The sequence below is a fragment of the Equus asinus genome, chromosome 20 (assembly GCF_041296235.1).
Source record: "Equus asinus isolate D_3611 breed Donkey chromosome 20, EquAss-T2T_v2, whole genome shotgun sequence".
NCBI classification, from domain to species: Eukaryota; Metazoa; Chordata; class Mammalia; order Perissodactyla; family Equidae; genus Equus; species Equus asinus.
In genome coordinates this window covers 17144263-17161741 of record NC_091809.1, presented here as the reverse complement: position 1 = coordinate 17161741, position 17479 = coordinate 17144263, and the positions used below count along the sequence as shown (strand labels likewise).

General features: G+C 54.9%; 1 protein-coding gene across 5 annotated transcripts in view; it reads right to left on the bottom strand.

The window, feature by feature from the left end:
- EVI5L (ecotropic viral integration site 5 like) overlaps window positions 1–12417 on the bottom strand; it is a 30255-nt gene extending 17838 nt beyond the window's left edge. For 4 of the 5 annotated variants that reach the window (XM_070491875.1, XM_070491876.1, XM_070491877.1 and 1 more), the window contains exons 1-2: window positions 12266–12407; window positions 618–801 (exon numbers count right to left, since the gene is read on the bottom strand). In XM_070491875.1, the coding sequence (XP_070347976.1) occupies window positions 618–754 (137 nt within the window). In that variant the 5' untranslated portion in view covers window positions 755–801; window positions 12266–12407. Of the gene's footprint in view, window positions 1–617; window positions 802–12265 lie in introns of all 5 variants that reach the window. The other variant, XM_044753154.2, reaches the window with a different exon arrangement.
- Window positions 12418–17479: the final 5062 nt, after the last annotated feature.

The window sequence follows — 17479 nt, the reverse complement described above, 5'->3', positions numbered from 1 at the left end:
CAGACAGCTAGGGACAGAGTCCACACCCCAGAGCCGCTGGGATCGTTCAGACTAGCCCATCCCAAGCCTGCTTACCCTGCCTCGCTGTTCCTTCCCACGGAAACCACAGTAAAGGGTCCTGCCCACCTTCCCCCACCTCCGGCCCCTTGACCCACCCTGGTGCTTCCCTGTGTGGCCCTGCCCGGTGTGTGTGCCCCTACTTCTTGGGATCTGTGAGTAACAAAGTATCTTTTCAATGGCCATGGTCTGAGCCGTTGGCCTCGCCATAGCTGAATAGTAATAAAAATACATTTTAAAACAGGAGGAGGGCCGGGGAGGGAAGCGGAAAGGCCTGACCCCAGAGTCAGAGGCTTTAGTTTCTTCCTTCCACAAAGGCTGGATAAGCAACGGCCAGATTCCCTCGGCCTCTTGAAACCTCGGTCTCCTCGTCTGAGTGGGGGACCGTCTCTTCACCTGGGGTGGGAGGATGATGGGCGACGTCCCTCGGCCAGCCTCTGGTAGGAGCTGTGACTGCCCAGGGCCGGGCCCAGCTCTGAGTGGGAGGGGGCACCCGGGAACTTCTGTTTGGGGCCCAGCCGCACCCCGAGGCCCCTCGCCGGCCCCCAGCCCCAGCTCACCGGTTCTGCTCTTCGAGCTTGGCCAGCAGCTCCAGCTCATCGGGGCTGAGGTTCTCGGAGTCCGAGGTTGGGGAGCAGGTGGGGGCCGACAGGGCCTCCTGGGACGAGGAGTCGGGGCTCAGAGTGGGGCTTGCCATGGTGGGCAGGCTCACCGGCTGTGAGTGGGGCTGCGTCACAGATCTGTCTGGGGGCCGGAGACGCGCGTGGTCAGCACTGGGTAGGGTGCCCACCCCCCCCATTGCTCACCCTGGGGACACCTCCTCACTCTGGGCTTCCATCTCTGGTCTGTCCACTTGGCACACCCCTTGTGCCCACGCACCCCAGCCCAGCTGATGGCTGTGCCGGCTCCTACTCCAGATGCTGGCTACTGGGATTCCTGCCTGTGTGTAGTCCAGATGTCTGGACAGAGACAGGGGGACCACGGCCAGGACCCAGGCTGTCCTGTTGTCCCCGGGCATGAAGGCCAAGTCTTGACTCAACACTCGTGAGTCTTCAGCAGGGCCTGGGGCCGAGGCTCCTGTCACTTGGGGCCTCTGCTGGGACCTTGGGGGCCCTTCCTGACAGTCTTGGTCCCTGTCCCTGGCTGTGGCCTGCCCCGGGAGCCCCACCTCCGCATCTGACCTTCCCCGTCTCATCAACTGAAGTGGGCTGCTGGCACAGCCAGAAGCAATTATTCTCTACTGTTAATTGTCTGGCGCTGCCAATGGCCGGAAGAGTCAGCTCCCCTTGGGGTGGGAAGCTAGGGGCGCATCAAAGTGCTGGGAATCAGTGCCCTGGTGGACGCCGCTCAGATCGGGATCCGGATTCTGGCCTGCCGTGTGCTGGGCGGGTGCTGGGCCCATCTCTCCTGTCCCTGCTGGGGATGGTCTGGCCCCACCCTCCAGGGGGCTTCGAGGACACTAGCTTCTTGCCTTGTGCCAGTCTCATGAGAGGCAACTCAGCGCCGTGTGAAAGCAAAGGCTCCAGATGCACATGGACCTGTGTCTGAAGTGTGGTGGCCCCTCAACCAGCTGTGTGGCCTTGGGCCGGTCACTGGACTTCTCTGAGTCTCCATAGATGGAGGGTCCTGGAGGACCGACCTCAGAGGGTGGCTGTGAGAATTGAGTATGCTACTGCACCTAACGCGTGAGGACAGCGGGTGACACTTAGTGACAGCTTCACAAACGTCGGCCACTATCGTCCATGCTGGGCCAAGGCCCGGGTCTGGCTGGGAGCCAGGGCTCCGGGGTTCTGCTCTGCCCAGAGCAGGGGTTGGCATCACCCTGGTGGGAGGTTCTTGGGGTGGAGAATGGCTAGGGGAGGGGAGGCCCCTAGGGGCTGGGGGTGGTGTTCCTTCTGCTCAATCGAGCTTCTTCCTGGTCAGCCCAGGCTAGTGCCAGGGATCTAAGAAGATGGGGATCCCCAGGGTCACAGGGGCAGGAAGAAATCCTGCCCCTCCCCCCCGCCACTTTGGGTGGCTCCTCCAGGCCCGCCCACTCCCCTGCACGTTCTGGACCAGGAGTCCACCACGTGCCCCTGGGCCCCACCTGACCCAGCTCTGACAGCTCAGCTTGCAGAGGGGCCCTCACCTGGTCCCTGGAGCGGGGGCATCTGGTCCCCTAGGCAGCAGGGGGACAGTGACAGGATGACAGCAGACCATTTCACACCTGCCTGGCACCCTCAGGTGACTGGTCACCTTCCCCCAGCCCTAGCTCAGCCCCCAGCCAACACCTGAGGGCCCCCAGGTTGCCCGCACTTGATTCCAGCCCTCCTTCCCCCGTGCTGCCTTGTCATGGGGAGGGGCACCACTCTTCTTTCACCTCGTGGGGGCCCAGAACCCTCCTTTCCCAGGACTCTGTGGCTCCCCAGGGCCAGTGGTTCTGCCTCTGGCCCCGGGTCTGTTGGCCACCAAGGCCACTGAGGGCTCTGGCTTTTGGTGAGCGGTACAAACTCTAGGTGACAGCCCCCGGCAGAACCAGAAGACCTTTCTCTCCCATTGCTCAGCTGCCCAGGGACAACCTGCTCCCAAGACCAAGCCACCGTGCACCACCCAGCCAGGAGTTAATCATTCCTGAGAGAGAGGCAGTGGGGGCTGCGCCTGGCCTCACACAGAGTCAAAGTCTGTGGGCCACCGGGGCAGAGATGGGCTGTGGATGAGAAGAGCTGGCCTGGAAGGATCTCTGGGGAGAGGGAGGGGCTGGGAAGGCAGCATGGATTTCCCAGCTTCAGAGCCAGGAGATGGGGAGGAGGTGGTGGAGGCAAGGACCAGGGCCTCAGAGAAAGGGATGCATGTGGCCGTGGCCGTGGCTGGGACCACTCTCCCCTTGCTGAGCCCAGGGGCCCAAGCCTCAGAGCACGCTGGCCACCCCGGCCCCAAAGAACCTGAGAGAATGGCTCAGCTCTGGGTTTCTGATTAAAAAAAAAAAAAACCAACCCAGGGGCCACGCACCAGTGGAGTGTGCTCAGCTATTTATGACATATTAATGTGTATTTCACACAGGAAATCAAATTGCCTCAATACACAGGGCTGAAATTTGCAGTCCGAGAGGCAGAACCTTCTGGTCCCTTAGGAACTTTCTCTTGACTCATCCTCAGATTGTCTAAACACTGCCTGGCCCTGGAAGCCATCCTCCCGATGCACATGCGCAGACACACACACACATTCACACTCACACTCTTGCACACACACACACACACACACACACACTTCCTGCACTGACCAGATCTCGCCACCCCGGGAACTGAGTAGATTTGGGGTGGACACTGGCTTGCTGCCATCCTAGCTCTGTGGTGGCTCGCCTCCCTCTCTGGAGTGCCATGACTCTCACTGACCCAACCTTTCCTTCCCTGGCACTTACCACCTGAGGGCCAGGGGCTGTGCTAGGCATGGGGACGTGGAGTGGAACAAGGCAGATGAGACCCCACCTCCCCAGGGCTCGCAGCCATCCCCCCTCGCTGGACTGGCACCAAGATGCAGAGATGAGGCAGGGCCCCTTGAGTGCTGAGGGGCCACTGGCCTCTGAGACCCACGCACAGGCCCTTTAGGTCTGCGGTCCCAGCCTCTCAACGTCCCCACCTTCAATGCCCTTTGTTGCTGTTCCACCTCAGTCACCAGAAGTGGGGGTATTGGCCCCTGCAGAGTGGGCCTGCCGGCACCGCCACCCTCCATGTCCCTAGAGGGAGGCCCATAGATCAGGAGTCTGAGCCAAGCCAGGGGTGGGAAGAGACTGTGCCAGTGAGCTAGGGGTGGCAGGCGTAGGGGCAGAAAGGTCCAGATGCCCGGCATCTCCCACCTCTCGCTCCCTCTCCCTCTTGGGGGCATCTGGACACAGCCAGTCATGCTTCCTCCCACTTGAAGTCCTCTCCCACCCAGTTTCCAGAGGCTGGACTCCTGGCTCTCCTCTTGCCTCTCTGCCCAGGGCTTCCTAGTCTCCTGCATGTGCCTCTTCCGCCACAGGCCCTACCCGGTCCTTGGCCCTTTACGTCCTTGGTGATCTCACTCTCAGGCTCAAATGACCAAATTCATGTCAGCAATTATGCTACCCTCATCCTCAGCTTTTCCTTTCTCCAGAGCACCGGCCAAGATTGCTAACTCTTGAACATCTCCATCAGGCCCCACACCCCCAGGCAGGAATCACCACTGAGCCTGGAAAAACGGAAGAGTCAAGAAACTTTTTTTCCTCTCTCTTTTTTTTTTTTTGAGGAAGATTAGCCCTGAGCTAACTACTGCCAATCCTCCTCTTTTTGCTGAGGAAGACTGGCCCTGAGCTAACATCTGTGCCCATCTTCCTCTAATTTATATGTGGGATGCCTGCCACAGCATGGCGTGCCAAGCGGTGCCATGTCCACACCCGGGATCCGAACCGGCGAACCCCAGGCCGCTGAGATGCGGAATGTGCGCACTTAACTGCTGTGCCACTGGGCCGGCCCCAAGAAACTTTTGAGGAATTGGACCCACCTGCCCACCCACTGATATTTACTGGATGTTGACCTGGTGCTGGGCACCATGCTGATGGCCGAAGCCTCATGGGAGAAGACAGACACAGCCCCCTGCTCACCCGGAGCACGAAACAGTCATCCAAACTTTCCATTACAGATTGAGAGAAATGTCTAGAATAAAAGGGAGGGTGGAAAACAGTCAGGGAGTTCCTCAAAAAGTTCAACATGGAGTTACCATCTGACCTAGCAATTTCATGCCGAGGTACCTAACCCAAGAGCGTGGAAGACACAGTCCACAAGAAAACTTGTACGCAACTCTTCATAGCTGCATTATTCATAAAGGCCAAAAAGAAGACACAACGCAAATGTCCATCGACAGACGAACGGATAAACACAATGTGGTCCATCCACACAATGGAATATTATTCAGCCATGAAAAGGCAGGAAGCTCTGATATGTGCTACAACATGGATGAAGCTTGAAGACATCACACAGAGACAAAGAAGCCAGACACAAAGGCCACAACTGATCTGAGTCCATGGACACAAAATGTCCAGAAGAGGAAAATCTATAGGGACAAAAGTCGATCAGTGGTTGTCAGGTGCTGGGGCCTGGGGACACAAGGAATGGGGGAAACTGCCTACCGGATTTCTTCTTGGGGTAATGAAATGTTCTGGAATTAGACAGTGATGATGGTTGTGCAAGTTGGTGAATATGCTAAAACCCATGGAACTGTATACTTTAAAAGGGTGAATTTTATGTTGTGTGAATGTCTCAGTTAAAAAGATGCTAAAGGCTGGGCTGGGCTGGCAGAGGACCCGTGGGTGCCGGAGCAGGGGGAGGGGTATGACTCCTAAGACACTGGAGAGTTCCACAGGGGCCAGAACCCCGCAGGGCCTGTGCGCTGAGGCAGGGGCCTGACTGGGCTCACATTTTAGGAAGACTCTTCCAGTTTCCGGTGCACAGATGCTTCTGAACCGCAACACTCTCTTGAGTAAGCCACCCTTTCTCCTGCTGCAGGTGGGCCTATCAGGGCCACAGTGCCACCCCCCGCCCCCTCGCTCAGGCCAGGCCTGGTGCCACCCTCCTGGTGCTTGCCCACAACCCTTCAGCCACTCCCTACTGCGAGACGGAGCCTGAATGTTTTTGCACGGTGCACACAGCCCTGCCAGCCTCACCTCTACCCACATCCCAGCCCCACCACACACAGCCCTCCAGGAGCGCCTGCTTCTACCTGCCTGTGGCTTTGCACATGCTGTTCCTTCTGACTGGAAAGGCATTGTCCAAGACGTGGTTTGAGTATTTTTTTCTGTGAAATCATTCCTGTCGACCCCTCACCTCCAGCGTCCTGGCTCGCTTCTCTCCTATCTCCCTCTGAAAATACCCACCTCCTGCACCCCAGCCCAAGACACATCCTGTGGCAACGACTTCTACACACGCCTGCCTGCCCTACTGGTTTGTGAATGTTCTGAGAGCAAGCGCCTATCTTAGTTTTCTACTCTAAGGCCCCAACACAGCCTCTGGCACTTAGTAGGTCCACAACAAACATCTGCTGAATGAATGGAGACAAAAATTTCCACGCTGCTCAGCCAGGGGGTCAAGGTCAGCATCGGCAGTGACAAGTCCCCTTGAGAGCACGTGCCTTTGATATGATGAGACGAGAAGGGCCCTTCACCTCTGTGTTTTTCTCCCCCAAAACCTATCGCCCCAGCCTAACTATGAGAAAACCATGTGACAAATCCAGATGAGGGGACATTTTAGAAAATTCCTGCCCTGTCCTCAAAGCTGTCAAGGTCATCAAAAACAAGGGAAGCCTAGGAAACTGTCCCAGCCCAGAGAAGCCTAAGGAGATGTGACAATGAAATGTCATGTGGGCTTCAGAATGGGATCCTGGGACAGAGAAAGACTATTAGGGAAAACTAAGGAAATGTGAATAAAGTGTGCATTAGTTGTTTTTTGTTTTTTTTTTTTTAAAGATTTTATTTTTTCCTTTTTCTCCCCAAAGCCCCCGGGTACATAGTTGTATATTCTTCGTTGTGGGTCCTTCTAGTTGTGGCATGTGGGACGCTGCCTCAGCGTGGTTTGATGAGCAGTGCCATATCCGCGCCCAGGATTAGAACCAACGAAACACTGGGCCGCCTGCAGCGGAGTGTGTGAACTTAACCACTCGGCCACGGGGCCAGCCCCAGTGTGCATTAGTTTTAATAATAATGTATCAATATGGGTCCATTAATTACAACAAATGTACCGTCCCCACCTAAGATGTCACCAATCGGGGAAACGGGGTGTGAGGTCTGTGGGAATTCTTCGTACTAGCTTCTCAATTTTTCTGTAAATCTAAAACTGTCCTAAAGATCCAAGTGTATCTGGAATTTTGAAAATTAAAAAGAAAAGATTCGGTACCAGCATAGACAGAAAAGCAAAGGACAGCTCTAACACGAGAGGTGCCAGGGCGAGCAGAGGGTCACCCACGGGTCTCTCAACCAGGCTGTCGGGGAAGAAGGATCTGAACTTGCGTTTCTGACCCCAGGGCCTTTGCCCTAACTGATCTGCAGTGCTGTCACTCTCTCTGCATTCTCTGACTTTAGAAATAACATACGCAAAACCCAGAGGGTCGGAGGTGCTCAGTAGATCGCAGTCGTGATTTTTCACATGGAGAGCGAGGGAACGTGTAAGCGCCATCTTTCAGAGCCTGGCATTTTCGGAGGCAGGAATCAAGACCCCGACTTTCCTTTAATTTTGGCTCCCTACCTCCCCTCCTTGTCAGCCTCTGCTCCTCCACCTCTAATGGTTATGGGGACAGAGAATCATTTCTGAGTCGGAAGCTGTGAAGGATGCTGTGGGACCCCATCTGCCCAGCCTGACTGTCAGCGGGGGCCACCAGCCCACCATGGCCCTGCCTGGCTCCAGCTCCCGGGGAGACGGCCTGGCCTGGTGTCTCGGGTCCTCTTCCTTGGTAAGGGGTGGGCAACCGACGGGCGAGCTGCCCTCGGATAACCAGAATTCGGGATTCAGAGGCCACAGCGTGCTCTCCTCTTGTCCCCTGTCCTAGCCACTCTGGATGCTCGCACATCATGTACCGTCTTCCATGCTGTGTGTGTGCAGAACGGATCCCAGATCTCTTGGCCTCCCATGCTCTCCTCTACCACTTTCCCTCTTTGTGATCTTGGGGACGACGCACTCTGCCTCAGTTTCTTCATCTGAAAACAGGGCTAAAGGAGAGCAACTACCTCACGGCTTTTGTTGGGAGGAACATCTGAGCTAAACTTGTCGGGTACTCAGGACAGGAGCTGGCCCATAATATTTATTTCCTGCTGGATGGAAAGTTTCATGAGGGCAGGGGCTGTCCACCACACTCGGATCCCCAGCGTCCAGCGCACCATCAGGCATCGAATATTTGTGGTGCAAAGAAACAACCCTCCCCTCTCAGCAGGCCCACCCCGCATGCGGCCACCCTGTTTAAAGATTAAACAGGGTCAAAGTATAATCACCATTATTGGCCATAACAGCAACAGCAGCAAATACCTCCAGGCTAAATTCTGAGGGGCAACCACCCAAACTGCGGAATCCCTTCTGATCTGAATAAAAAAAACCCCCAAAAAGCTTACTACCCTATATGGTCAGCAGCCTCCTTTCTGCCACCGTAACAGGTTCCTTCCTGGCAAGTCCCTTCTCTCTCTAGATTTTGGTGGCCCTGAGAATGATAAGGAAACAAGTTAAAGCCCCCTTAAGTCTTTGACGGACAGGCGAATGAGAAGCAGCATTTTGCAAAGGCTTTTGGCTCTTCAAGGCCAAGACGGTCTCTCTTCTGAAGCCCGTGCCAGCTGTAAAGGCTCGCAGGGCCGGGGGCCGGGGTGAGGCGGGTCTGCCTGGCCTCCGGGAGCCCTCCAAGGCAGACGGATCACCCTCGTTCTGCCGAAGAGATCCAGGCCCTCTTTCCGTGGTGGGCAAGTAGGGAAGAATGTAGCCACTAAAACCAACCAAACATTGACTGTGCAGCTGCTGTGGGCCCTAACTCTCCTGGGACTCAACCATGAACAGACAGACATGCACCCTGCCCTCATGGGACTCATGGGCTGGTGTGGGGGACAGACCTCAGTGAACAATCTCACAGACACATCCTGGCACGCTGAGAAATGAAACGAAGGCGCAGGCGAACCATGCCCACAGGGCCCTCCAAATCTCCCCGGAGGGGTCACTCTGTTCCCTGGCCCCCAGGGGTTCGTCCTCCCTCCTTCCACTGCCTCCTTCCAGAGCACGTGGGCTCCAGATTTCCCTGGGCAGTGTGGGTTTGCTGTCTTCCCGAGTTCTTCCAACTATGGGTCCCTTAAGCTGGGGAGCATCCCCCAGTGTGTGCCCCGTGGGTCACACTTGGGCCATGAAGACCTATACGAGGAAGCCCACCAGACAGGACGTGGATGCACCACGCTTGCTGTAGCTTCCTGGGCCCCTGGCCAAGCACTCGGGCTGCCTGGAACGCCCTTCCCCGCCAGGCCTGCCCGGTGAGAGCCTCTCTAGGCCCATCCGTCATCCCCGCCCCGCCTTCCCTGCCGCCACGCCGGGCCCTTTCCTGTGCTCCCGCAGCACGCTGTGCATAATTCTGTCTCACACTTCCACACAGCAGGCGGCAGGACGTGATGCTAAGGGCACGGCGCTGGAATCCTCCAGGTTGCTTGGAGCATTAAATGAGATAATATGCAAATGGGGCTTGGCACTGAGCCTAGCACCATCAGTGTGGGCTACTGGTTTCAGCTCTCGTCTCATGACATTGGGACGGTCTTTGGCTGCGGGGCAGGGACCACGTGTGCCCTGCCTTCAGACCCCGGTGCCTGACTCAGTTCCTGGGACGTGGTCGGGCTTCACCCAGAGCAACGAGCATCTCTATTCTGTCTGAGGAAGCTGAGCTCATGTTCCTCCTTGACCTCTGCACCTATCACAAGCTCAGACACGGACCGGGCCCCCAGTCTCGGGTAAAAGCGGATTGACATCACTCACAAGCCCTGCCCGGGAGCCTTCTGGTGTTTTCCTAAGGGGTTCGCAGTCTCTTATGGGGAGCCTTCTGACCCCACTGCAGCCACACACAGAAGCCCCCTGGGGAGGTGTGGAGTTTATTTCCTGTGAGCCTCGTGACCTTCAGGAGTCTTGACCCACTACCCCTTCAGCAAGGGGCAGAAGAAACCTCTCCCTAGCCAGCCTCAGAGGTCTATGCAGGGTGAGGGCATTGCCAGCAAGCAGGCCCCTTTCTGCCTCTGTCCCCCTGGGAGGTCCCTGTGTGGCCACAAACCCCACAACAGACCATCTCTCAGCTCTGATTCGACAGGGCTTCCTGCAGGGAAGCTCAGCCACAGAGAGACGGCCACGATCCAGTGAGCCAGTGACTAATTACAACCCGGGGACCAGGGCAGCCTGTGATTTTTCTAGCACCCGTAGACGGGCGACCGGCCTCCTGGACCCCACTGACCCTTGCCACACGGTGCCTGGGGGACATTCAGGGCCACATCTTAACTTCCCCAGCCCCCCTGCAGTACAAAATACTGTTCTAAGGATTTAGCGCCCCATTTTCCAGATGGGGAAGTTGAGGCCTCGAGCCAAGATGTGCTTTTTCCCAGGGCCATCCAGGAGCGACGGGTGAATATCCACAAAGCAGCCAGGGCTTGTTTCTCTGGGGTTTCCTAGGCAGGCTGAGGCCACTCGAAGGAGCCCAGGCAGGCAGTGCTGGGGCTGGCGTGATCCAGATTTCGCCCCGGCAGGACCCGGTCTCCTCCTTATTCCCTGCAGTCCTGGCCACACCATCTCGCCAGTTCTGTGATCTGCTCCCTTCTCCGTCTTGCCTCGTCCCTGTGCCAGGGCCAAGCCACCTGCAATTGCTTTCTAACCCCCCGCAGTCGACCACAGGAGCCCAGGGGAACCCACAGGTTGGACCTGAGGGTGAGGGCTGTGGGGCGGCAGGGCCAAGGCGACGCGGAAAGAGTCGGGTCCACGGGTCGTCTAGCTCCATCGCGGCCCGGCTGAGGGCAAAACCAAGCTGACTACTCAGTCATGTTCCGCCTGAGCCTCTTCAGCACATTTTTCCCTTCTGCAAAGATTCCTTAACAAAGAGCTGTCTGCTCCCGGCAGGCCCCAACCCAGCCCCACCGGGTCCCAAGTGCCAGGAGAGAAGGAAGCCGGTGCATTTTGGCAAAACACACTGGTCGTGGGTGAGAGAACTCACGCCGGCTGTCAGGGGCTGCCCCTGGGCTGCAGCGCCGGCCCTGCCATCTGAGGCCAGTGGGCGCCATGGGAGCCAGAGGCTGGTCCTACTAGTCCGATCAGACTTCAGGACTGGGGCCGGGGGCAACCTGAACCCCCGCCCCTCCACCAGGGGGTAGCATGAATCAGGGGGCAGGCGGGAGTTCTGTCCAGGACACCTCAGTGTAGGAGAGAGAGGGGCCATCCTTCCCTTTGAAGCAGGGCGAAGCAGAGAGCGATGGATGAAGGGACAGAGGCCTGGGGAAGGTGTCCACAGGGGTGCTGGGAGATTCTGGGTCACTCCGCCACCCTCCAGGGCCCCAGTGGAAGGCCAGCTCAGAAGACTGGTGTGGCAGGGCAGGGAGGGAGCACACGACTCGGAGCTCTGCCTGAGCTGGGAGCTGTTCGGGGTCGGGGGGAGTCTCCAGGAGGACCTGGGCAGGTGGCATCCAGGGAGATGTGTGGAAGAGCTGAGGTCTCCTGTATGACAGTGTATTTGTGTGTGTGTGTGTGAATGGGGCGGGGGCTCCCAATTGCTTGGGTCTGTATTGGACGGCCTAAGTTTCTCAGCGTGTGTTGGGGATCCAAGTGTCTGATGTGTGTGTGTGTGTGTGTGTGTGTGTGTGTGTGTGTGTATGCGTATGTGTGTGTGTGCGGGGCTCTCAGAAAGACGTGTGTCTCCGGGTGGGGACGGGCGCTCAGGACGGGGGGGGGGGGGGGGGGGGGGGGGGGCGGTCCTGAGCAGGAGGTGAGTGTGGATTTTCAGGAAGCTGGGATCAAGTCGAGTCAGGATTGGGGGCGGGTAGGGAGCTCCTGGAGGGTGCTGGCACGACCCCGAGGAGGGATTTTTAGGGGTGCCCTTGGGCATGGGGCTGCCGAGGGTGGGAGACCGGGCAGCAGGCTGAGATGAGGCCTGTGGGCAGGAATCCTGATTTACCAGGGCCGGGGGAGGGGTCCCGCGGGGTCAGGAAGGGAGGGATGGGGCTCTGAGGCGGGTCTCCTTGGGGGTGGGGACAGGTCTGGGCCCAGAGACAGGATGGGAACTGAAGGGAGGGACAGGGTGACAGGGGGTCTGCAGACGGGAGGGGACCTAGAGGTAGGGACAGAGAGGGGGCGGGGGTCTTGGGGCTGCGGGGGGCGATGTGGGGGGCGGGACTGCGGGGTGGGGCCTGGGAAGCCCTGAAGGGTCCGGGGAGGGGTCCCGAGGGTCAGTGAGGGGCGCGGGCGGGGGTCGCGCGTTCAGGGCTGCCTCCCGGGGAGGGGGCGGGGTGGGGGATGGGGTCCCCAGGGGGGTCCGCAGAGGGACCCTGGGGGGTCGGGATCGGGGGTGGGCAGGGCCCGGGGCCCGAGGCAGGGTCCCTGCTGGGGGGCCAGGGGCGCCCAGCGCGGGTTCCGGGGCCGGGTGACCCGAGTCCCGCTCTCGCCCGGCCCCCGCGGGCCGCAGCGCGGAGCTGCCGGCCTGGGAAGGCGCCCGGGAGGCCCGGCCCGCGCCGCCTCCCTACCTGCGCCGAGCGCGCCGCCATCGCCGTGCCGAGCCTCGCCGTCCCGGGCCGCGCTGCCGGATCCCCGCCGCGCCGCTCGCCCCGCAGCCCCGGCCCGGCCCCCTCAGCCGCCCCCCGGGACCGCGGCCGCCGCCGGCTCCGCCGCTGCCATTTCACCCGCTGACAGGAGCCGCTGCCCCGCCCCCGAGGCCCAGTCAGCCAATTCACCGCCCCCAGGCACCCAGGCTCCGCCCACTGGCCAGGAGTGACGGGGTGTCTGACCAATCCGTGGCCATTCCGTGAGGAGGGCCCTGGCTACGGCCTGAAGGTTTCCGCCTCTGAGGAGAGAAGCGAATTGAAATTAGAGAAGCAGTGAAGGACGGGTAGTTTTGCCTATCGGAATGAGGAATCCTGTTGATCAACACCTGGCGGGGCCAATAACGAGGAAAGAGGGGTGTGTCTTTGAAGGAAGGCTGCGGCCCTGAGGAACCCTAGACAGACGCTGCCAAGCGTTTGGCACTAAGCCCCGCCCAGAGCCGGGCTTTCTGCCCAATAACTAGACGTCCCGAGACGGCCATTATTATCTGCCCCTCAAACCTCGGCCATGGCAACTGTTGGGCCTCTGTAAAGAAGATTGACAACCTAGAGAGCCAATGACACTGAAGGAGGGCGGTGAAGCGGCACCCTCTGGCCAATGGGGTTGTGAGATCGGTGTGCGGTTGGCCTCCCGGGAGGCGGGACTTGAGGCCTGGATTGAATGAAATAGGGGAGGGGCTGAGAGGGGGCGTGGCCTAAGCCAACGACGGGGCGGGGCCAGGTAAGGGAGATGTTAATAGGTTGTTGGGTCTGAGAAGGGGCGTGGACAGAAATGCCTGAGGCTGACAGGGAGGTGATGGGACCGCGTCTTCTTTGAGCCCGGCTCTGAGCTGGGGGCGGGGCTTTTGGGGATGGGAGTCACTCCGAAGACTCAGGCCGGACCCCTACCCTAGTCTAGCCCGGGTGAAGTCTAAGCTCGGGGGAGGGAGGATGCAGGGCCTAGGTCGGGTCTCCCTGGGGTCTCCAGCTTTGCTGAGCAGGGGCCCAGCACACGGGAACTGCTTATAAATGTTTGATGAACGAATGAATGAATGAATAAATGAATGGTGGGTCCAGGACTCTTAACAGGCAAGAGAGGGGTGAGAGTCACTCAGGCTGGGGAGGGGCATGTAGGAACAGTCATTGACGGGGGTAAGACTTAGCAAAAAGGACACGTTTCCACCTAAAGATGCGGGGATCTGGACGGGGTGAGGCAAGGAAGGACGTTGTCACAGAAGAAAGGGTGACATCGTAAGTTCAGAATGGGGGTTGAAAATGGGGAGACAGAACTGGGAATGGCAAGGCTGACACCAAGAGTGAGGAGTGTCCGAACCTTCTAAGGTCTGAGATCTCAACCTTCTAAATAGTAGAGGATTCTGTCTGGTTTTGGGAGCAATGACTGACATCTGTTCGCTCCCTGGCCCTGTCCATCTTTCTCTGCCTCTGTCTACACTCTGTTCTATCTACATTTTGCCCCTGTCTACACTCTCTCTGCCTCTGTCTATTCTCTCTGCCCCTGTCTACACTCTGAATCTGTCTACACCCTCTCCTGCTGTCTATCCTCTCTCTCTGCCTCTATATGCCTTCCCTCTCTCCTTCTCTCTTACTCTCTACATTGCGTCTATTAAAATTCTGGAACTGTTCAGAAAAGCCCCGAAACATATTTCTAAAAACTCGGATGGTAAAAATAAGCATAATCCATTCCTTCTCGCTCACACGCTCATATCCCCCTCCTCATTTTTTTTTTTCTTTTTAAAGAACAGATCTTTACTTCTCTCCTTTTAAAGCCATTTTATGTGCTGGGCATTTCATAGTCCTGTCAAAGTCACAAGATGACTTTGGGTTTGCGGAATATGAAGCTGAAGTGAAAATCATGGACTTGTCCCCTGATTACTGGGTGGGTCCTGGAGGGGGCTGTGGACCCCCATGGATGTGGTTAGAGATGGGGTGTGGGATGTTGAGTCAGGAGAGCAAGTGGGATGCCAGGACGTGGTGAGGGCCAAGCAACAAGCAAGGGACAACCCCTGAGCTGGCTGCCCCTGGTCCCTCAGCGTGGGGGACTGAGGAGCCTTCATAAAGGCCAAAATCTTGGGGTTCACCCCAGTTTCCAGAGGTTCTCCCCGCAATTGATCCCCTCAGGAAAGAACGGTTTGGTGTGAGCCAGAGTTTCTGAGGAACAGAAAAACCTGGACTAGTAGCCAGGATGTGGGAGACAGAGGGGTCTGCAGAGACAGAAGACTGGGTGGGGTTCAGGGCCCCCCCAGAAAGAGGTCATAACCAGTTCGTTTCTGGGGCCTTGCCTGGGAGATAAGTGGCCTCTGGTGTCTGGGGAATAAAACCCAAGACAAGGAAGATCCGAAGGACATTTGACCCTCTCATTCTCTCACTGCCATTTCCACACAAAAGATGGTTTTATTCTGGGGACACTTTGATTCCATTTTTATAAGAACAGTGGAAAAAAAATCCAACACATTTCAGTTGGAAAAGACTTTTGAATCATAAACTACATTTAGCCAATTAGATTCCTGGATCGCTTTTCTGTTTAGTGCAGTCAAACCATCCCCAATTTTTTTCAATGTTCATTTTTACTTGATTGAAATCATTTTCATCAGGAACGTTTCTTTTCATGTGATTTTTGCAGTAAACATTTGATTCATCGGTTGGGCTCTTTTTGCCCAATTTTTACCAACTGTTGATTCTACCACTGTGATTTTGTGTGTGTGTGTGTGTGTGTGTGGTTGTCATTTCTTTGGAATAGAATTTTGCATTTAAATTTATTAAAAGACTCTTCTCTCAGTATTTAGCTAAGTTTTAGCACAATCAAAATGTTTTTCTGGGTTAAACTTTGGACACAAAATTTGTTTGTTATGAATATTTATTAATGTGAGCTTGGACCTCATACTTTGTCTCATAGAAAGTGAAAAAGGCCACAATATTTGTAGCTCCTCCTATGAAGAGGCAGAACCTCTCTCCCCATGACTTGAATTTTTTTTTCTTTTGAGGAAGATTAGCCCTGAGCTAACTGCTACCAATCCTCCTCTTTTTTGCTGAGGAAGACTGGCCCTGAGCTAACATCCGTGCCCATCTTCCTCTACTTTATACGTGAGACGCCTACCACAGCACGGCGTGCCAAGTGATGCCATGTCCGCACCCAGGATCTGAACCCCGGGCGAATCCCAGGCTGCCGAAGTGGAACGTGTGCACTTAACTGCTGCGCCACCAGGCCGGTCCCTTCCCCATCACTTGAATTTGAGCTGGCTTTGTCACTTGTTCTAACCAACAGAACGTACCAGAAATCATGCTGGGCTAGTTCTGAGCATAGATCTTATGAAACATTGCAGCTTCTGTTATTTTTTCCTGGAAATTTTTAATTGTGGTAAAATACACTTAACATAACACACTTGCCGTTTTTTTTTTTTTTGTAAGGAAGATTGGCCCCTGAGCTAACATCTGTGCCCATCTTCCTCTATTTCGTGTGTGGGATGCCACCACCGCATGGCTTGACTAGCTGTGGGTAGATCCACGTCCGGGATCTGATCCCATGAACCCCGGGCCGCCAAAGCAGAGTGCGCAAACTTAACCACTATGCCACTAGGCCGACCTCAACATTTGCCATTTTTTACTGTACAATTCAGGGGCATTAAGTATATTCACAATGTTGTGCAATCATCACTATTTCCAAAACTTTTTCATCATCCTCAAATAGAACTTTATTCCCATTAAACAATAACTCTTCATTCCCCCTCTCCCAGCCCCTGGTAGCCTCTACTCAACTTTCTGTCTCTATGAATTTGTCTATCTAGGTACCTCATCTAAGTGGACTCAGGCAACACTGGTCCTTTTGTGTCTGGCTTATTTTACTTAGCAAATGTTTTCAGCTTCGTCCAAGTTGTATCAAAACTTGGTTCCTTTTTATGGCTGATAATCTTCCATTGTATGTATAAGCTATATTTTGTTTGTCCATTCATCTGTTGATGAACACTCTAGTTGCTCCCACCTCTTAGCTATTGTGAGTAATGCTGCTGTGAACATGGGCGTACAAGTATCTGTTTGAGTCCTTGCTTTCAATTCTTTTGGTATACACCTGGAGTGGAACTGCTGGATCCCATGGTAATTCTATGTCTAGCTTTTTGGAGAACCAGCAAAGTGTTTTCTACAGCGGCCGTATCATTTTAAATTCCCGCCAGCAATGCACGAGGGTTCCAATTTCTCCACATCCTTGCCAATACTTGTTTTTTATTTTAAAAAATTATAGCTATCCTAGTAGGCGTGAAGTGTTATCTCATTGTGGTTTTGATTTGCATTTATCTAATGACTAATAATGTTGAGCATCTTTTCACGTGCTTATGGCTCATTCATATATCATTGTTGGAGAAATGTCTATTCGAGTCTTTTGCCCATTTTTAAATGGAGTTGTACGCCTTTTTGTTGTTGTTGAATTGCAGGAGTACTTTATATATGATGGATATTAAACCCTCATGAGATATATGATTTGCAAATATTTTCTGTCATTTAGTAGGTTGTCTTTTCTCCTTCCTGATAGTGTCCTTTGGTGCACCAAGGTTTTAAATTTTGATGGAGTCAGATTTATCTTTTTGTTCGTTTGTTGCCTGTGCTTTTGATGTCATATCGAAGAATCTATTGCTAAATCCAGTGTCATAAAGATTTACCCCTAGGTTTTCCCTTAAGAGTTTTATGGTTTTACCTCTTATATTTATGTGGTTTTTTGGTGTATTTGGTATATTTAGGTAAAATTTTGAGTTAATTTTTAAATATGATGTAAAGAAAGGGTCCAGTTTCATTCTTTTGTATGTGGAAATCCAGTGGTCTCAGCGCCTTTCGTTGAAGACACTATTTTTCCAAGTTTCAAAAACACCCTTTGAGTGGACTTGGTATCATTGTGAAAAATCAACCAGCCATAGATGTATAGGTTTATTTTGGGCTTTCAGCTCTATTTCATTGGTTATACATCTGTCCTCATGCCAGGACCGCATTGTTTTTATTACTGTAACTTTGTATTAAGTTCTGAAATCAGAAAGTATGAGTCCTCCGGATTTGTTTTTCTTTTTCAAGATTCTTTTGACTTTTTGGAGCCTCTTGCAATTCAATATGAATTTGAGGATTGACTTTTCCATTTATGCAAAAAAAAAAAAAAAGCTG